The sequence below is a fragment of the Pangasianodon hypophthalmus genome, chromosome 19 (genome assembly GCF_027358585.1).
Source record: "Pangasianodon hypophthalmus isolate fPanHyp1 chromosome 19, fPanHyp1.pri, whole genome shotgun sequence".
Classification (NCBI taxonomy): domain Eukaryota; kingdom Metazoa; phylum Chordata; class Actinopteri; order Siluriformes; family Pangasiidae; genus Pangasianodon; species Pangasianodon hypophthalmus.
Genome location: NC_069728.1, coordinates 10496322 through 10518300, shown reverse-complemented (window position 1 = coordinate 10518300; position 21979 = coordinate 10496322). Strand labels below are relative to the sequence as shown.

Genomic DNA, 21979 nt, shown 5'->3' with positions numbered 1-21979 from the left:
CAAGCTCCATAAAGTCAAGGTTTGCCAAGGCTGGAGTGGAAGAATTTAAGTGGCCTGCACAGAGCCCTGACCTCAACCCCACTGTACACTTTTAGGATGAACTGGAACGCTGACTGCACACCAGGCCTCCTCACACGACATCAGTGCCTGACCTCACTAATGCTCTTGTGGCTAAATGGACAAATCCCCACAGGTACACTCCAACATCCAGTGAAAAACCTTCCCAGAAGAGTGGAGGTTATTATAACAGCAAAGAGTGACTAAATTTGGAGTGAGATGTTTAACAAGCACAGAGAGGTGTAATTGGTCAGGTGTCCACATACTTTTGGCCATATGTATATGTATATAAACACAACTTCCATTTTGTTCTCCTAACGTTTTGTTCTTAATAGGCTTATTTTTTTTTTTTTCAAAAAAATGTCCCAGGCATATAAGTGAATATTTAATGCATCCTATCCTATGCACTAGGCCTAATTCTGTCTAGCTCCCTAAAGGCTTCTTTGGTTTGTCCTTTTAACTTTCTATCCCTAAAGGAAAAGTTTGCTTTCAGAAATGGTACCATGTAGAACCCATTTAGGAAGCTAGGAAAGTTAATGGCTGATATTTATATTATGGCCTGTATATAAAGGTTTAGCAGGCTTTATTCTATTTTATTTTTTATGTACAATGGTAAACAATAACCATGGTGATTGAACAAAGCCCATGACACATCAGATCACCTGAAGCATCATGTTTTATTATAATTTTTTTAAAAAGAAGACCTTGTTTCATGTGTTATAAAGTGATCAGACTGGGCCTCAGGATCGAGGTAAACATCAGCACTGACCCTGAGAAAACCTACTGTTTAAGATGAAGTTTATTTATAGATTATGGCTGCCCACTACCAATAACTGAATCGGTCGTGATTTCAGAGAAGGATAAATGATATTTTCAAAACATAGTGAGTGAAAAACTCCAGTCACGCCGCGGGTGAGCCCACGCGAGTTTCCCCGCAGGGTCGCTTACGGGACGTCCGCTTCTGACACACGCACGTGCGCGCGCTCTGCAAACTCCCCGCCCCTTTCGAACTCGCACCATTTAAGAAAATTCGCGGTGGAGAGTCAGACTGCATCCTTCTGATACCCACCAAAACCCCTGAACTCTGCAGCGAGGTAAGGACAAGCCCTTCTAGCACAAATGACTGATTTTTAGTAGGTAAAAGTATGTAGCTGTGTGCAAGTCTAAACAGACCTGATCACTTGTTTAGTGGCATTTCTCATGTATACCGTTATCCGGACTTCTCTGGTAGATTAGATTAGCTGAACCGTGGACTAGCTCTAAATCTATAAAAAAAATTATTGCATGAGCTTAAGAGCCAGGTGTCCATGATCACAGTGAAACACTGAGGTTAATGAGTTATGAGCTTTGGCTCATAGTGGATTTTAAAGAAAGATTTCAAGAGGGAACTTTGTCGGATCTAAGTGAAATTAGGGTAGTTTTAGGAATCTTTCTTTAGGAATTTGGCGCAGTCTGATCTCTTTGTGCTGATGCATGGCTCGGGGTAGATGTGCTCGGATGGAGAACGCGCGGCGCTGGGCAGCTCGGGAAACGGCAAGCTGCGCCAGTGGCTCATCGAGCAGGTGGACACCGGGAAATACCCGGGACTCGTGTGGGAGAACGAGGAGAAGAGTGTGTTCCGGATCCCGTGGAAGCACGCGGGGAAACAGGACTACAACCGGGACGAGGACGCAGCACTCTTCAAGGTAGAACTAAACGAGAGGAAAAAACGACTAAAGAGAATGCGCACATAGTGCACCAAACCTTAGACCAGGTTGGAGAGTGATGGAGCTCTACTATAAATATAAATGATTATACAATGATTGCGCTCACGTTTTCGTCCTTTCTGTAGGCTTGGGCGCTGTTTAAAGGCAAATACCGGGAGGGCATCGACAAACCAGACCCCCCCACGTGGAAAACGCGTCTCCGTTGCGCGCTTAACAAGAGCAACGACTTCGAGGAGCTGCTGGATCGCAGTCAGCTCGACATTTCGGACCCTTATAAAGTTTACCGGATTGTTCCCGAGGGCGCCAAAAAAGGCAAGTCATGCGCAAAGCGAAGCGCGCGCACCCACAACCTGCAATCTTCTCAAAGCCAAAACCCTGGATGTATAACTTCTATAACTCCATTAACGGGTCTTTTGGCCTAATATATGATTTCTGTATTCCAGCCTCCAGATCTCTAGAGGATACGACATCAAACCCAAGCCCTCCGAGTTATCCACTACATGCTTCCTATGCGCCCCTGCAGAGTCAGGTAAGAGTTAATGATAGACTACAAAACACTTACACATGCTAGGTTTTTTTTGTTTTGTTTTTTTTTGTTTTTGTGGTGACACGTGTGTGTATGCGAGTGTATCAGTAGAGAATGCATATATCCCCACGCAGGTCTGTGGCTTCATTTCTCCAGCAGAGAGGAGTTGGAGGGATTACCTCTCAGAAAAGCCCCCTATGGCTGACATCCCTTACAACCAAAATCCATACACCTCTCGATGGGATACAGGTACACTATGGATGTCCCTCAGTATTGTAGAGAGTGTAGAGTAGAGAGAATGATCATTTCTTTGAATGTGTGCCATGTTTGGCTAAAGCACATTTAATTATGTTAATGCACTGTAAATGTAGAAATGCCTGTTCCTCTGTTTCTCTGCTCAGGATACCAGTTCAGTGGCTCCTTCTATAGCTGCAGTGCCTCAGAGCCTCTGCCGTCTGCTTTTACACTAGATGCCAGCATGAAGTCAGCAGAGGCCATGGCCCTCTCAGGTACACATGCATAAATACACATGCGTTTGTATTAAGCGTGTCATTTTTTTTATTCATGTGATTGCTAAAAACATCCCTTCTATGACAAAGTTGCATTTGCAGAATGCAAGTATATTTACTTTCACAGATGCTCTATTGTTCCTAATAGCTAACCGAATTTTGTCAAAATACTAGCAATGCAAGAAGGATGAATTAAACCAACATGAGCAAGATATTCATTAGGTCTGCATGAATTGCATAGAAGTAGTAGACCTCACACAGATGGGTGGGCAAGCTTACTTAAAGGTTTGCACCTGCCATCCTTTACTCCCATGTGGCCTTACCCATGTATGCTTAGTGCTTTCAGGCTTTACATCTAGCACACTGTTAATGTGGTTGTAGACCAAATGCTAAATCCCTTGTTTCTTTACTATTGAGCAACAAATGGACATTTTTGAAGTGTAGACTATGCCTTTAACTTATGGTGATATGAGGTATGATTGTTGAAATCTGAGAGATCTCTGAGAACTTGGGCTAAAGTTCAGGATGGCCTCTGCTTGTGCTAGACAGCCGTCCCCAATTTGTTTGAAGAGAAACAGAGTTGAATGGGGAGGAGATGGGTGAGAAATTTTAGCATGAGGATGGAAATATATATGGGGAGCTAAGGAGGAGGTAGGAGTTTCAGGCATGGTCTTTCTCTCAAGCTTCAGTTATTTCATAACTCCAATTAGTATTCAACTGATGAACCCTAGGCACGTTTTGTGCTTTTGAAAGTGCAGCTTTGGGGGAACACTCAAAGGAGGGGGCTTTTTTGATTGAATTTTGTGTTTTAAAACAGTTAGCTTCAGTTAAGTTCCACCAAAAAAGGTTGTCCATACTTTTAAAGGCCATGGAGTTCATTTATTCTCCATTAAAAGAGTACCCACCTGTTTAATCACTTGATCTTGGTCTTCATTCAATTATCGACTGCGGCTCTTATTTGACTGCAGCCACACCAGCCCTTTGACCCCTGACACTGATGAAACAAATGCTAACATGTTGATCTTCTGCCCTTCTCTTTCCTGGTTAGATTACCGGCTCCATGTGGCAGTATATTTCCGGGATGCCCTTGTGCGGGAGGTGACTGTGAGCAGTCTAGAAGGTTGTGTTCTGGGTGTGAGCAAAGATGGTTTGCCATATGGAGTCTCTCAAGGTCCGGAGCTTGTGGAGCTTCCACAGATTGAACACAGCTCTCTGGAACATGGGGTTCTGTTGTGGATGGCACCAGATGGGCTGTATGCTCGCCGCTGCTGCCCCTGCAGGGTGTACTGGGAGGGAGGGCACTCTTCGCCCAACAACAAACCCAACAAACTACAGAGGGATCAGACGTGCAAACTGCTGGACACTCAGCAATTCATCACAGGTTGGAATGAATACCTTATGTTATGATAGTTCTCTAATCTTGACAAATTTTATTAATGAGTCCATTCAGCTACTGTAGGAAGTGCATTCCTTCATTTTTATAATCATTTCATTTAAATGAACTACTATCGGATTTGCTCTTTTCTGGATTCTCTTGTCCTTTATTTGTAAAGCGTTTTTGATCAACTGCAGTGGTGTATTTCTCTCGACTTCAGTTACAAAGCAAGTAGCCACGTAAATCAGTTAAACACTCATAGATCATTCATTTTCTGTAAATTCACCAATGATGAAAGACCACCAGGGAAATTATGTCCAATTATTACTGTAAATAAGGTCACTGAGACTTACAGTAAATATTTCACCACACCACACTGTATCAGGATACAATGCACCACAACAGATAATTCTGTGCTACAGCGGCCACCCACCTTTCTCACGTCACACTTGACTGGTTGCAGCACATTTGCATACATGCACACAGGACTTTCCAGGATGTGATTAGTGCACAGATGAGAATCCCCATCATGCCTCCATCAAATGACTTCTTGTAAGACAGATGGAGATCAGGGCAGAAAGAGCGAGCTACTTGTATGATATTTTAAATACAGTTGACCAGGTAATTTCAATGAATGAGCTGTTACCGTAATGCTACCCTGGCTTGAGGGGAAAAACCTCCCCCTCATTATAATGTGGAAATGAGAACATAGATCCATCACCTTTTCATGAATACCCACAGATTTGTTGCTGTGTTGGGCATTTAGCATCTCTAGTTTTATTATTTTTTTGAATTTTTGGATTTTCTAGATTGTTTATCTGTAACAAGTTTGTGATCAAATATGTTGATGTGTTTCCCCTCATTCTCAGAGTTACAGAGCTATGCTCGGCACATACGTCCTCCACCCATGTCCCAGGTGCTCCTGTTCTTTGACGAAGACAGCACAGAGCCCCAGAGACCAGGAAGGACCCTCACTGTTCAGGTAATCTGGTTTGAAAGATGACTTTTCGCCACTGAGCTCTAAATCACCATTAAAAACAAAATCACCATTGAGCTCTATATCAACCCCTTCCCACTGACAAGACATTGAGGCCAAACATGAAAATGCACACTGTGTGTAATGTGAAAACCCACTTTCTGTTATGCTCTAGGTGGAGCCTCTCTTTGCTCGACAGCTTCTCTATTTTACCCACTCAAGCAGCATGAACTATATCCGCAGCCACAGCCTTTCACCTCTGAGCCCAGAGCACACAATTCCCCCAAGTCAGGACTTCCACAGAGTCATCAGCCATCACCACAGCAACAGTCTGTAAAATTTAGCTTCACCTGGGACAGCTAGCATCGGGCAAGTCGAACTGAAGCACGGACAAAGGTGGACACAACAAATGCACTGTCATGGCTCATAAGTGATGATGACAGAGTATCAACATTATCAACTATTTTCTCCGAACCCACTCAAGCAGTTGGACTTGTGTTCGCAGAATGGACAAAAAAAATTGCACTTTGCATATGTCTGATGAGCCCTTTGCATTCTTTTTCTTAGCAATTTATAGTTCTTTAACATCATCTCAGGGAACTGTAGTGCAACAGTATTAAAATTGTTATGACCAAAGTCTGATTTCATTGTTGTTTATATATATATATACATGTGCTTCCGCATACCTGTGAGACATCTGAAAAGAGATCGATTGATCACTCAGGTTGTTGGATGATAGCATTTTATATCATACATGCTGCTATTCGGAACAAGAAAAGTGTAAGCAATGTGTGCTGTGTGTGAATGCATACATGAGCACACAGGAAATGTGGTTTGTGAGACAGGATGGTGATGGTTGATAGACCTGCAGACTGATGACATCACGCAGGATGAGGTGGATTTTTAACGTAAATAAGTTTTTTCTGACAATAGTTTAGTCCCCAGAAAGGAAATTATGTGTATCCAGTCATTATTCCACTTCCTAAAAATAACAACTGACACATTTGATTGAACTTAAAACCATCAGGCCTTAGGACTAGGTTAAAAAAAAAAAAAAAGCTCTGTTTATGAACCAGGTTATTCAGTATATTTTGTCCTAGAATATTAGGTCCGTCTATTGTGTGCCTATATTCACTGGCCATTTTATCAACACCTTCCATATTGCTGCTATTTTGTAGGTATATAATTACTGACTGTAGCAAGTATGTTGCTCTGCAGCCCCCTCTAACCACCTATCAAAGGCAAGGGACCAACAATGCCTTGGTAGTGTGTGTTGCACTGATATGAATGATATGAATGTATTTGGGGCAGTACTGTAACCTGCTTCCACTTACTGGCCATTTCATTAGACATATACAGATATTTTTTCCATGCACAGTTGATGCCAGTTGTCTTCTAGCCCTTAATATGATAGTAATATGATAAGTATGATAGGTTTACCTGATAGGTAGATATACCTAATAAACTGGCAATAACACTAAATAGATTGAAATGAAAATTTTAGAAGAAAACTATGAATTTGAAAAGAATACTGGTCACTAGTAATGTTCCAGAATGCTCAGTGTATTTACTAGGAGATCTTACTGATGTGATCTGAAATAACTGGTCCTTTTATGGCTGCTGCTGGTTCTTGCATCCTTTGCGTAAATTCAAGAGAAATGGAGTTCAGTGTAGACGAGCCATATTCTTTATAACTTTACCATAAACAATTTTTTTGCACACATAAAATTGCTTTACAATCTTAGATCCCACCAAAAAAAAAAAAACGAGAAAACCCCCCATAAAACTAATAAAGACATTAACAAAATTCAAACCCCAAAATATCTCCTTAAGAACTTAACTGAGCCTTATATTAGAACTACATCTTAATTCAGAAAGAACCATTTACACTGAAATGGTTAAGGAATAAATAATAAGCACAAGTATATCTTAATATTTGATATACTTGATATATTATCTGTAATCTACATCCCCTTTGTGGGGATTATACAGAACTGTGTAAACATGCTTGGATCGACTTCCTTCTGCCTACGTATAATGGAAAGACAAAATCAGAAAAACTTCCCTTAACACCTTACCCTACACCCACTAAGTTACCTGAAACCACACAGAGCTTTGAAGAAGTCAAATTTCATTCAAGCTGTTCCTTTAAATAGGACCATGTTATGTAGGTGAGCACTAATTATAGAAAAGTAAATAAACAAATCTGACTTGTAGCATTGAGAAAAGGAGATGGAATGTAATTTCACAGAACATTTGCAGTTCCAGTAAGTAGATGTCATAAAAACATAAACAGGAAAGTGCCATCCAACTTGTCATTAGCTTTGAATGAAATTATTTTCATCAAATGGCACACTTTTGTGATCACTGGTGACTAATCACAGGGTTTTTGAAATTTTCTTTTATTTTTCCTGTGAGGAGGATTTCTTCCCCCAAACTAACATGCTTCTAAACATATTCATCTAAGGTTTAAACATCAATACCTTCCAATTTCAGGCTGTCAAAATGCTACACTCAACACAACATGTGGCAGATAACCGAAATAACATTCATTATTTAGCAAAACTGATTATGAACATCTCAGTACTATTACCCTGAAATAATTTTAAAAGTCATTAATGGGTTAAAAAAAATTATTGGCAAGCTCTGAATGAATAAATTAATTCTCTGAATGGAAAAAAAAAAAAAGAATTTCGAATGAACTGTTTTTCTAGTAAGATGACAAAGGCTAATCAAATAGCAATTCTGTATTTTACCCTTTTAAAGCTGTACATTTTAAACGAACAATTTCTTTATTTCTCATTCACAGCTCAGCTGATCAACAGACATCTACCTCAGTTTTGATTTCAGTTAGGAAATCCTTGCCTCAGTGATAGAGTATGAATCCCATATGCTGGGGAGGGACAGGGTGTGAGGCTTTCTGTATGATACCAGACAGGGTGTGTACCCGTACTCACCAGACAGGGTGTGTGTGTGTGTGTGTGTGTGTGTGTGTGCGTTGATGGTGGAGGCAGGATAGATGAGTAAAGTTCAACTATACATAATCTTATTCACAGAAATTGACTAATATCAGGCAATTTTATTAATATAACAAACGTAATAATTAGTTTTACTTAATTACTTAATTTTAATATATCTCTACAATCAATTCCAGAATTACTGGCTCCACAGCCCTCCCTGGGAAGATTAACATAACTGCTCCTGTTACTGAAATGTAAGCCCCCCATGCAGAAGATCAAGATTCTTTATATTTTTAGGGTTATACACGCGGACTGTCTCCTCAATTCAGACCACAGGTTTTCGATTTATTCATGTATGTTTATGGGGTGTCTATAAACTTGCAACATGCTTTTGAAAGGAAATACTTCTATTAAAAATGAAGGTCTTTTGAGAATATTTATTGTTAGAGAAATGCCAAGGATTTTATCCCTTTGTGCAATATTTAATTATTGGCAATTCTCTTCAAGGGTGTCAGTAATTCTGAAGTTGACTAGAGTTTGAATGATATCAGCTGGACATCTGTACATGACTACACTTTTATTTCCCCTACATCTTTACACATCTTAGTTTAACACAAACCCAGACCACCACCTCGATAATGACAGAAGAAAGACATTATTTGAGTGTTGATACTTTTAATGGAAACTGCAACCAGTAAACATAATTCATGTAGTAACAGTACAATCAACTTTTTACTCATGTACTAGAAATAATAGGCTGAAATTCTTGGCACTGTGTATAACTGTTTATGCACTGTGTAGAGTAGTGGCTTATCTTTTGATGGGCTGAACAGATGAAGGCTGGAAACAGGTGAGCTGAAAATGCATACTGCTCTTAAACTTATTCAACAACTCCTCCAACAGCCTGAGAGAGAGACAGAGAGAGACAGAGAAATACAGAGACGTCAAAAGAAAATGTAAGTACTGCTACTTTCAAAATGAAGCAACACCAGAGTAAAGGTAAAACGCTTTAAAAAAAAAAAAAAAAAAAAAAAAAGAAAGAAAAGAAAAGAAAAGAAAAAAGAAAAAACCTTTTGTACCCTGAGGCTGCACAACTTAAACAAGTAGAATTCAACGCCAACGCCATCAACAGGGATGCCTCTGCCACCATGGCTAGTCTTTTCAGACATTTAGCCTTGATCTGAGCTTGACCCTGTTCGGATCTATTCCAAAATCGAATCTGCTAGTTACAGCGCTAATTCCATATAAATCTTACAAACATTCAACCACTTGTTCTTGAGATACTGCGCTAAGGACAACCCGAAAACATAATGCCTCCACCCGAGTCACAATTAATCAAGATCTTTTAAAAGCTAAATAACGGTGAATGGGAACTTTATCCTGGATATAAACGATTAGGATAAAGGTGATCAGTCTTCGTATTCACTTCCAGTGACTCTTCCCTCTAAAGGGACAAGAGAACACAAACCAGCAAAATGATTACAGCATAACAGAGCCAATGTTTTTTCCTTTAATTTGTCTCCTGTCTGTAGATAGATAGATAAAAACACTACCACAGTATGCAATAGGCATGTAATACAAATGAATACAGAAAGAATCTGGTAATAATCTACAAACCTTACTAATTAATGGGGAGCTGTAACTTAATTCAACAATAATCCATAGCCAATGCAATGATTTTGCCAATTTTAGGCAAGTTCACAAATATTGGAGTTGATTATGTTTAATTATATGACATAGCAATGGAATTCTCAAATCTGAATGGTCAGAAGGTGCTGATAAGTTTTCTATAACAGCTCTGACAATAGTGCTGGCTGCAACTCAAATCACAAGTTTACATTAATGTGTTCAACAAATACTATCGTTTCTATAGTAACAACTCAGTCACAGACACTTGTACGGTGGATGCTCCACATAAAACTATTCTAATAATAAATATATTAAAAAAGTAAGTTCCACAACATTGAATTGTACCAGTTAAAATGTATGATTGTTCATTAGTATATGAAAAATTGTACCTCTTAGCAATTTGCTGTGGTATAAGAAGAATAAAACACTTCTAGACTTGCTGTTATAGGAAAATAATCAACATGGGGGCTGCTTCGGATCAGGCTGCATCACAAATCCTGTTGTTGATTATTTTTCTATAATACAACATTCTATTGTGTTTTATTGTTAGTGGAGGAAGACAAAAATCAGGACCACAATTAGAATAGAATTAATTGTGCGGACCTACTGCAAATGTTTAAATATTTATTTTCTTCTAATCACTGTTGTTGAGTTTAAGGAGGTAGATTTAAAACACAAACTCACTTCTTGTCAGCTCCACTCTGAAGCTGTGGCAGGGCCTCGACTGCTTGTTTAAAGCTAGCTCTGTAAAAAAACAAAACAAAAGAAAATGAAGAATCGTCACATCTATATGCTGTTACTAAACCATTACACACTCCCCACTGGTTATGTTACTCTAAGTGACATTTATTTTATGGAAGAGGTGAGGAAGTGTGTGCGTATGAGAGGGCTCTCACTGGCTATCTGGTGTCAAGTAACAAACTACAGCATCCTTGAGTGCACAGATTTCCAAACGTGCCTAAAACAAAAAGCAAAGAGAAGCATGTGTAAGTCATCTTATCATCTCATGCCTACCAATATCTCAAGCCTTTACATTTACATAATTGTCCTTTTTTTGTGTGTTTACCTGCAGTGCACCATTCTTGCTAAAGGATGACACACACTGCATTAGACGACTCATCTCTTCAGCCACGGATTCAACAATCTTTGACAGAACACGTGAAACCAGGTCCTTAGAAATGGTGAAAACCTATCAGAGAGAAATGTACAGAGATAGAAAAAAAAACATTTTAGAAAAGACTACAGAGAAATAAATCATACACAAAACACAGAAATTGCAGCAAAAATATAATTGACAAGAATTTCCTCAAACATAGTTGATCAGTTAGGATATGCTTGGTTAACAAAGTCTGCCTCTTCAGATAAACTGCAGATAATGTGGCACATTCATTATTTGATTTGTATATTCACACTTTTAAATTCTGCCATTTCCTGAACCTGATCACATACAAAGTCATACAAATTGTACTACCAGGTCAAATTAAGTTCCCAGTTTGGTAATCTGCTGGCCTTACCAGCTCTCCCCTATTACATGACAGCTACCAGCCAGGGAGGGTGGGGACTATCAAGTGCTTCCTTTGTGATAACACATCTGTGATAACACATCAGTCCTCTTCTGCATATATATGAGCTCACAGACAGCCACAACTGGTTTGTGTTGCACTGACTGACAAGGGAGAGACTAATGCTTTTATCCAAAATAACTTAGAATTGAGACAGGATATAACCGAGAAATTTTGGGTAAAGGGCCTTGCTCAAGGGCCCAACAGTGGCAGCTTGGTAGTGCTGGGATTTGAACTCACAACCAGATCTGCCCAATCAGTCCAATTATTTGCTATAAAACAAGATCTTGGCAGCCACAGAGTATTTTTAAACTAGCCCAATCTGGCAGGCCTGTCATTAGCTGTTCTGGCTGCTCCTCCATCTCTACTGAAAATGCTCACAGAGCGAGCATGGGGCAGGAAAAATCTCCTTTTTAAAAAACAGTTTTAAATCTTAGGCTACTCAAAAGAGTTATTTAGTATTTTAATGGAATTTAAAATTTATGGAGCTGTGAATCAAGACTTGTGAAGATTAATAACTTTCTGAAGATTAATAATGAACAGCTGATATGGAGCTCTGCCCCACCTGCCCTATATGGACGAGCCACCAATATCTTGTGTTACTGCAGTTATAAGCAGTCAGTTGTTCAACGGCTTTTTATTTTTACTCTCTTGAAGTTCATATTACTGAGAAACCTGAAAATGTGAAGTCTTCTGAAGGCTGAAGATCTTCCTGTTTCAATAAGATTAACGTATTACAACATCAACAGCGCATTAACATAAGCCTGTGATTCATCTTGTAACCAGGTTAAAAAAATTAAGTAGCACTTTCTGACCAATCAGATTTGAGAATTCTGCAGCACTGTGGTACAAGTATCTGCAGCAAATTTTAACGGGCTTGACGCACACAATGATAACTTAGTTATTCTCTGTTAGCGTTCTGATATGGGTCAAGTGTGTAAAGTAGAATTGCTAAGCACCTAAAATTTAGTAGTGAAAACAGGCAGGATCACTCCCTTTAGCTTATTCATAGCAGTAGAGGGTCAAGTACAAAGATAAAAGCAACAACATGAAGACTGAGGCAGATCTGAAGTATGATGAGGTTTTATAGCTTACCTCAGCATGAACGGAGATGATGCTGACCAAAGCTTCCTTCAAATAACTCCGTACACCTATGAGAGAGAGACAGACACAGAGAGTGAGATACAGAAAAAGAAAGAGGGAAGGCAAGAGACATGTGAGAGACACAGAAAGAGGCAGTATGCTAAACAATCATGTGACATGAGTAAACACTCATGTATGCAGGCACATCAGAGTATGGGGTATTTCTCATTCCTGCCCACACCTGATGAATGCTGAGGGGATGCTTAAAGCAGTTCAAACACAAAAGGTGGAATTAATGTGGCACACTTTCTGTATTATCATGGGTATAAACTGTAGAGCTGACAGCTAATAGATTTTTGGCTTTACAAGCATTTTTAATATCAAGTATTAAATGTAATTAAATAATCAACTCAGCGATGTGATAAGTGTTAATGCACAGGTGAAATTTAATTCCCTGGCCGCACTTGGTTAATTTGATAAGCTTTACTACTGATTAAAGTGATACTTTACCCTAAAATTAACAAATCCCAGATGTCCAATCAGCAGACACAGCAACATCCATTTTGTTAAAATGCAGAAAGTCCAATCATGAAAATTATCAATATACAATATATGGATAAAACAAAATCATCCATCACAAAAGCCCTTTCATTTTTCAGGGACGAACACATACTATCTTATTTAAAACCACTTACTTGGTTCTTGGTTGATAGAATTACTCTACAGTCATTTTAGGTTCGGATTTAGTTAGTCATGCATTTATTTCACTTTTGGATTCTTGACTACGAGAGCAATAACACTGAGGATGAGTCTAGACTTTAATCCTTGGATTTTAAACATCGTTTACACATGCAGCTCTTGATTTTAGATAACTGAAGACTTTGAGTGTTAAATATTTAAAATCAACATTTATACTATATAAAAAGAGGTTCATTTCATAATGAAAGAGGACAAGTGTAAAAATGCAGAAGTGACAGTCAAAGAAAAAGTGCACTTGTGTGTCTGTGTGTGTAAAATTTTCCACTCAGTCTCTTGAGGACTACATTCTTTTTTCTGAAATGTGTCTGAAGCGTTAAATTCAGAGAGGCAGCAAAACTTGTGTGCATAAATTTGTAATAAAAACAGTCCATAAGAAACATGGATTCCTACCAGTGCATTAAATTTTCATTACATTACATCATAACATACATCAGTGTGCTGCAGTACCTGTAGGTGGGAGGCAGTCTTTCCAGTCAAAGTAGCCTGCATAGATTCCTGGCTCCAGAGAGCCCACAATGGGATCAGACTTCTTCTCAATGTATGACTCAAGCAATCGTTCATCCAACTGACGAACTGCCTCAATGCTCACCTAAAACAGACACACATGCAAAAAGCAAGCGGCATGTTGACATATAAGCATTTATATGTTCAAATAATGCTTGTGAACAGTATGGGTAAAATGGGTTTACAATGCTTTTTACTAAGCACAAAACATTTTTCTTGCTTGCTCTCTCACACACAAACACACACACACACACACACACACAAACACACACAAACAATGAATAAACCATTCACTCATGCATGCTGTCAGCTTGACTAGACTTCCCTGAAGTTAAGAAACCACCGCCACATTAATGAGAAATGTAAACGTATTGATTAGTAAGTGTGAATTCATTTTTACTTTCATTACTCTTTAATAATGTAATAATAAATTCCCAAGAACTGACACCTTAGCCAAAATCAAATAACAGTAATAAAGACTTTATTTAGCCCGGTAAATTTGGGAAACAATGCAAAAACGTGAGATAGCAGAGTCTTCGACATTGATATTAATACTGTGATGTTTGCGCACCCATCTGCCCGTGCAACTGTCAGCATGTCCTTCCTTCCGTCCAACTGACAGAGATGAACATTAGCATGATATCTCAAGACTGAGTGGTTGAATGTTTGTAGGATTTATATGGAATTATCATTGTAACCATCAGATCAACTGATCAGGTTCACATAAAGGTCAAACTTCTGAAATAGTTTGAAGAATATTTTAAGAGTATTTAAGGCATAGAAATTAGTAACAAGAAGGACTAGACTAGTTGGTGTCAGAGGATGATTAATTTTCTATAGCATGATTTGGACAGTAGGTCCAGCTGTAAGATTTATATTAATGTGCTTGATCTAGTATGTTTTCGTTTCTATAGCAATAACTTACACAATGAGTTGTATAGTAGACCCATAGCACTCGTGTTACCGTTGCGGCATTAATATGAAACCCCTCATGCCTCTTATGAGAAGCTTGTCCATAAATTATTCATCAACGAGTAAAACAAAAAAGTGACACACATACACTCACGCACACGCACACATACCATAGTGGTATCATTCATGTGTAGGTGTGTGAATGTTTGCCTGTGCTTACTCTGGTGATCTTTTCAGCTGTGGTGAAGCCATGTTTCTCCAGGTGCTCAGCAAGGTTAAGGAAGGTATGTCTCTCCAAATACTGACAGTTACTCAGAATTATGAGAAGGCGCTGTTCCTGTGGACGCACACACGCGCACACACACATACACACAGTGTCAACTCCATTAACTGTCTTTTGAACAGGCCTTAAACTGTAGATCTGTGCACTGCATGGTGTGAGAAGAAAGCCATGAAGAATTAACTGAAAAGTCTGCATTCTAAATCAGATTTTATAAAACATGTGAGTCATTAAGCAAGAAGTGAAGGGGATGCAGGATGAGTAAGAGAATGACAGAAAATGTGTGATTGAAAGCACACAGAGAGGATGGAGGGGAAATCAGAGGCCCTTTCACCACATGGAAGGGGAAACCCCAGAACTTCTGCATAGTCTATATCACCCTCAATGAATTCTGCACTCGGTCTATTTTTCTACCAGGTTGATGCTATGGAATATTGTATGTTTTATATAAACAAGCCTAAAGAGATTTACAAAATTATAAAAGATCATGAAAGAGAAATAATTAAAAAGAAACTTACTGATGATGGACCAAAGTCTTCGTGAATGCTTCCAAAGAGATCGGGTGATGCCATATCCACAGACAAACTAAAACACAGAGATCATAATATTAGACATACCCAAAACACAAACAGGTGTATGAGGCCTGTCTAATTAGTTTAAAACTTACATTCAAATTTTACCCAAATGTATCTGAATGATATCTAGCTGATTAATATAAACCTTTTTTTTTTTGGATATTCTACTCATTTTCCCCCAGTTTGGTCTTGTTGATTCCCAACCACTCACTAGTAAACTCTCCCATATCACGTGACAACTACAACCAGGGAGGGTGGAGCAAGCACATGCTTCCTCTGAGACATGTAAAGCTAACCTCCGCATCTTTTCAAACTGCTCATGCAGCATCACAGGGCCGCGTTACACACTCGGAGGAAAGCGCTATCAGCCCTATTCTGAGCATGCATGTGCTCACAGATGCCTGCGATTAGCTAATGTCCATCTGATTGACAAGGGAGAGAGAGTATGCCATCCATCTCACCCAGAGAGCACAGCCAACTTTTGCCCACTTGACTCCCAGTCACAGATGTCTGTGACATCCTTGGGATTCAAACACACAATCTCTAAACAATAGGGTGAACGATCTTCTGTTGCGCCACTTGGGTGCCTGTGCGAGTGGGATTTGGCCCTGGCTTCATCTCTACCTAAAAACAGCAATGCAGTAGCACTTTAGTTCTTTAGTCTATCCAGCTCTCACACCACCTAATCTGTACACTCAGGTTCCAAAGCTTAATTTTCATGATAATACCACCATCAACACCATCATCACCTATCACTTATGCTTGAGATCCCTGAAATTTTCTCACCTATTGAATGCTATTATAACTATGCTTGCAATGTCCCCCTGTAACATCAGTGCGGCACACAGCCGATAACGTCTTAGAGAAATAACACAGCACCAACCAACAAATTAGCACCAGAGTAACAAATATTAGCACATTACAATTTTTTTTCAATATAAACATATTTTATGTGTTTCAAGATGGGTTTCCAATTAACATTCACAGATCTTAAAAGTTCAAATGTTGATTTTGAGCCTTATACAGTCCCCTCCGAAAGTACTGGAACTGCAAAGCCAGTTCTTTTGTTCTTGCTATAAACTGAAGGCTTATTCTACAGAAAGTGGGCAGAAATTATCTCATCTTTTTTTCTGACGAAATCTCAAAGCAATCTATTATTTCTGTTTTATGTGGTCTTTTTTCACTAAAAGGAGTGTTCGCATCAAATTTCAGACCTAGCCCTATCATAATCTAGTCAATAAAGGGGTTTAAATTTGTTTTTAAATTTGCTGTGAAATTTGCTGTGAAAGCTGTGAAGAAAAACCCAAAAACAACAGTCACTGACATCACCAATAACCTCCATAGGGCAGGGGTGAAGGTATCACAATCCATCTTTTGAAGAAGACTTCAAGAGAAGAAATATAGCAGCCATACCATAAGATGCAAACCACTCATCAGCAGTAAGAATTGGAAGGCCAGAATGGAATTTGCAATGAAATAGAGAGATGAGCCACAAAAGTGCTGGAACCAAGATTATCCTCTACTGAAGTGATGGAAAGGCCAAATTGTGGAGAAAGAAAGGATCTACTCATCATCCAAAACATACAAGCTCATCTGTCAAGCACAGTAGAGGTAGTGCCATGGCTTGGGCTTGCATGGCTGCTTCTGGAACAGGCTCACTAATCATTATTGATGATGTAACTCATGACGGTAGCAGCAGAATGAATTCAGAAATCTACAGAAACATTCTGTCTGCCAATTTACAGAGAAATGCATCCAATCTAATTGGGAGGAACTTCATCATGCAGCAAGTCAATGACCCAAAACACACTGCAAACACAACAAAGGACTTCATCAGGGGAAAAAAAGGGGCAGGTTTTAGACTGACCAAGTCAAGCACCAGACCTTAATCCAACTGAGCATGCATTTCACCTCATGAAGTGGAGACTGAAGGGAGAAACCCCCAAAACAAACAACAACCGAAAGAAGCTGCACTACAAAACTGGAAAAGCATCACAAAAGAAGAATGCAGCAGTTTTGTGAGGTTGCTGGCTTGATGCAGTTATTGCAAGCAAGGGATATGCAACTAAATATTAAGTGTTATTTACATTAATTTACTTTAAGATTATCTGTACCTACACATTTGCTCACCTAAAAATTGGGTGGTCTGCCATGTTACCATGGCACCATGTTCTAAGTTGTTTAACACATCTAGATGTAAATATCAGGAAATATAAGCTGAAATTCTGATCTATAGTCTCTTTCATCTTTTGATCTCAAAGCCAAATGTCTTCATTGTATAGCAAAAACATAAGAATTGGCCTTGCTGTTCCAATACGTTCAGATAGGACTGTAACTAAATAACAAAAGAATTAAAATAATACTTGAATATGTGAAATTTGTTCTAATAGCCCTATTGCGCACACACACACACACACACACACACACACAGAGAGAACTTACTGGGAGGTATCAATGTCTCCATCAGTCTTGGTGCTAAGCTGCTCCATACAGTTGATGAACACCTAAAAATAACCACAAACTTCACAAAGTCTTCTCAGCACCTCCACAAAATTCTTCTATTTATGATTATGCTATAGAGCACTGACATCACCGCAACATTGTAACTCAAAACACAACCATCAGTGGTGTTGTTTGAAAATTGGTATCTGCCCTGTTTGCTTTGCTACACACCTTCATGATGCCCACACACAGCTCGCAGGCTTTATTCTGAGCTAGCTCCAGCTGAAAAACCTACAGAAAATAGAGAGGGTGGGGACATGAAAGAAAAGCAGCAGCACAACCACAGCAACTCTGCTGCAATTCTGCAATTCATATCACTTATTTGTTTTTGTGAAGTGCTGCATTGGGATATGAACAGTGTTTCTTACATTGACCTCTCCAGGCTTACACTCCATGGGCTCCTTGAGGGACTGCAGCATCTGCACCATGCATTGCTCAAACTGGGCCGGCTGAAACACACACACACACACACACACACACACACACACACAGTTAAAATCCTTGCACTTTATTTTTAATTATGAATTTTAGTCTTGAACAACATAAGAATATTTCACCAGCGATGTGATTCCCTCGTTATCTACAATCCAGTCTTCTTTCTCTGGAAGTCTCTTGACATCTGAATAAAGACCATAATTACATGCTCAATAATTATACAGAAGCACAATTTATATAAAGAATTAATCAGTTAAAGCTAGAGCTGCTCATCAATTTCTGAAATTACAGTCATGAGTAGTTTACTCGAAAGTAAAAATCATGATTATTTTACAATTGGTTTAAAATGATTTCAAACCAACAGATATCAACCTTTTCATCACACAGCATATTATGCATATTACACCTGAATTCCTTCACAGTCTCCAGCTGCATGCTGTGTTATCCATCGATTCTCATGTCTGAGTGATCACTTAACAGAACACTGACCTACACAGCTCAGTGGTCACTGATTTTAGGTAACCTTTATACATTAATAAGCATGGTCATACTATAGGGTCATAGTACTGTATTTTGAATATGCTGGCATATAACAACCAGTGCTGCTCTCTACCTCCCCCTGCTGGTCTTTAAGCCCAATAGGACTGTGGGGTGCAACAATATTTTCAAATGTGCTAGAAAAATTGTGCTTATTTATAATAATAAAAAAAAATAATAATAACAACACACAGACACACACATATGTTGGCTGTACACCTCCAAATAGTTTCTCATTCTCATGGAATTTGTGAGAATTTTTGAAATTCATTAACTATTTTTAACATCAATTCCCAATCCTCTAAAGCTGTCTCCTTGAGCTTAATCACTCATGTGTAGAGGTCCAAGTGGGGAAAAAGTATTCAATGTTGTTATCAGTCGTGGTAATGATAACAGAATGAAGCATTATTTCGAGCCAAAGCAAGAGATCTCAAAATGAAAAACCAGACGAAGTCTGATCCAATGAGTCATGTCTAGATCAGCCAAAAAATCAGATAAAATTTATGAACAAGAGCGAAAGTTATGCGTTATGCTACTGGTGCTTATGGAGACTTGTAAAAAATTATCTGGAAATAATCAACATGTGAAATTTATTTAAAAATAACCCTGACTGGTTGATAATTGATCAACAGTGCAATTCACAAAATGTTTCATTTTGCACTTACTAGAACTACTGTGTTTAATTGTACTGGTTATAGGGATTAACACATTTGGAAGTATTTTACAGTGGTGCTTGAAAGTTTGTGAACTCTTTAGAATTTTCTATATATCTGCATAAATATGATGCAAAACATCAGATTTTCACACAAGTCGTAAAAGTAGACAAAGAGAACTCAGTTAAACAAATGAGACAGAAATATTATACTTGGTCATTTATTGAGGAAAATGATCCAATATTACATCTCTGTGAGTGGCAAATTATGTGAACCTCTAGGAATAGCAGTTAATTTAAAGGCGAAATTAGAGTCAGGTGTTTTCAATCAATGGGATGACAATCAGGTGTGAATGAGTGCCCAGTTTTATTTAATGAACAGGGATCTATCAAAGTCTGATCTTCACAACACACGTTCGTGGAAGTGTATCATGGCATGAACAAAGGAGATTTCTGAGGACCTCAGAAAAAGAGTTGTTGATGCTCTCCAGGCTGGAAAAGGTAACAAAACCATCTCTAAAGAGTTTGGATTCCACCAATCCACAGTCAGACAGATTGTGTACAAAATGGAGGAAATTTCCCTCCCCAGGGGTGGTCGATCAACAAAGATCACTCCAAGAGCAAGTTGTGTAATAGTTTACTAGGTCACAAAGGAACCCATGGTAACTTCTAAGCAACTAAAGGCATCTCTCATATTGGCTAATGTTAATGTTCATGAGTCCACCATCAGGAAAACAATGAACAACAATGATGTGCATGGCAGCGTTACAAGGAGAAAGTCAGCGCTCTCCAAAAAGAACAATGCTGTCTGCCTGCAGTTTGCTAAAAGATCACGTGGACAAGCCAAAAGGCTATTGGAAAAATGTTTTGTGGATGGATGAGACCAAATTAGAACTTTTTGTTTTAAATGAGAAGTTATGTTTGGAGAAAGTAAAACACTGCATTCCTTATCTCATCTGTGAAACATGGTGGTGGTACCATGGTTTGGGCCAGTTTTGCTGCATCTGGGCCAGGACGGCTTGCCATCATTGATGGAACAATGAATTCACAATTATACCAGTGAATTCTAAAGGAAAATGTCAGGACATCTGTCCGTGAACTGAATCACAAGAGAAAGAAGGTCATGCTGCAAGACAACGACCCTAAGCACACAAGTTGTTCTACCAAAAAAATGGTTAAATAAGAATAATGTTTTGGAATAGCCAAGTCAAAGTCCTAACCTTAAACCAACAGAAATGTTGTGGAAGGACCTGAAACAAGCAGTTCATGTGAGGAAACCCATCAACATCCCAGAGCTGAAGCTGTTCTGTACTGAGGAATGGGCTAAAATTCCTCCAAGCCGATGTGCAGGACTAATCAACAGTTACCAGAATCGTTTAGCTGCAGTTATTGCTGCACAAGGGGTCACATCAGATACTGAAACCAAAGGTTTACATACTTTTGCCACTTAGATATGAAATATTGGATCATTTTCCTCAATAAATAAATGACCAAGTGTAATATTTTTGTCTCATTTGTTTAATTGATTCCTGTTTATCTACTTTTAGGACTTGTGTGAAAATCTGATCTTTTAGGTCATATTTATGCAGGAAAGATTCTAAAGGGTTCACAAACTTTCTGCTTCCACAAACATGCTTCCACACGTCCAGCTTTTCTAGTGCTACCTGCTCAAAAGGTGCAGCTCTGGTAACACAGTGCCACTAGAAATTGTGTAAACCCTTTACAATTTTCTGTATTTCTGCATAAATTTGACCTGAAGTGTAATCAGATATTCATCTAGGTCCTACAACTAGATAAAGAGAACCCAATTAAACAAATTATGCAGAAACATTATAGTTTTTTCATTTACTTATTGAGCAAAATTATCCAATGTTAAATATCTTTGTAGGAAAAAGTATGCAAACCTCTAGGAGTATCATTTAATTTAAAGGGGTAATTGAAGTCAGGTGTTTCAATCAAGGGGATGGCAGTCAGGTGTGAGTTTAACAGGCCCTTCCATGGTTCAAGACCATGAACATGAGTCTTCACTATCAAAGCCTGGCCTTCACCACACAGGTTTATGGAAGTGTGCCATGCCTCGACCATGCCTCGAGACTCCTGAGGACTTCAGAAAAAGAGTTATCGATTTTCACCAGGTTGGAAAAGGTTATATAACCATTTCTAAAGAGTTTGGTCTCCAATCCACTGTGAGGTAGATGATATACAAATGGAGGAAATTCAGTATCACAGATACTCTGCCACGGAGTGGCTGTCCACCAAGGGTGCGGCGATTAATATTACAGGAAGTTACAAAGAACCCTAGGGTAAGGTCTAAGGACCTACAGGCCACTCTTTCATTGAGTAATGTCAATATTCATGAGGCCACCATCAGGCAAACACTGAACAAGAACGGTGTGCATGGCAGGATAGCAAGGAGGAAGCCACTACTCTCCAAAAAGAA

The 21979-nt window shown here is 38.9% G+C and overlaps 2 protein-coding genes across 2 annotated transcripts in view; one reads left to right on the top strand and one right to left on the bottom strand.

The window, feature by feature from the left end:
- Positions 1-972: 972 nt before the first annotated feature.
- irf4b (interferon regulatory factor 4b) lies at positions 973-8367 on the top strand. The gene is made up of 9 exons (XM_026944661.3): positions 973-1151; positions 1545-1742; positions 1889-2075; positions 2207-2292; positions 2424-2538; positions 2691-2798; positions 3847-4179; positions 5043-5155; positions 5325-8367. Exons 2-9 carry the CDS (start codon positions 1545-1547, stop codon positions 5484-5486), a joined length of 1302 nt encoding a protein of 433 aa, XP_026800462.1. The 5' UTR covers positions 973-1151; the 3' UTR covers positions 5487-8367.
- A 397-nt stretch (positions 8368-8764) lies between these two features.
- The window catches only part of exoc2 (exocyst complex component 2), a 29941-nt gene continuing 16726 nt past the window's right edge, over positions 8765-21979 (bottom strand). Inside the window, exons 17-28 of the mRNA XM_026944512.3 lie at positions 18473-18534; positions 18284-18364; positions 18087-18146; positions 17856-17917; positions 15357-15423; positions 14779-14895; positions 13590-13731; positions 12396-12451; positions 10805-10927; positions 10635-10696; positions 10423-10482; positions 8765-9013 (exon numbers count right to left, since the gene is read on the bottom strand). Of these exons, the coding sequence (XP_026800313.1) occupies positions 8920-9013; positions 10423-10482; positions 10635-10696; positions 10805-10927; positions 12396-12451; positions 13590-13731; positions 14779-14895; positions 15357-15423; positions 17856-17917; positions 18087-18146; positions 18284-18364; positions 18473-18534 (986 nt within the window). The 3' untranslated portion in view covers positions 8765-8919. The remainder of the gene's footprint in view (positions 9014-10422; positions 10483-10634; positions 10697-10804; positions 10928-12395; positions 12452-13589; positions 13732-14778; positions 14896-15356; positions 15424-17855; positions 17918-18086; positions 18147-18283; positions 18365-18472; positions 18535-21979) is intronic.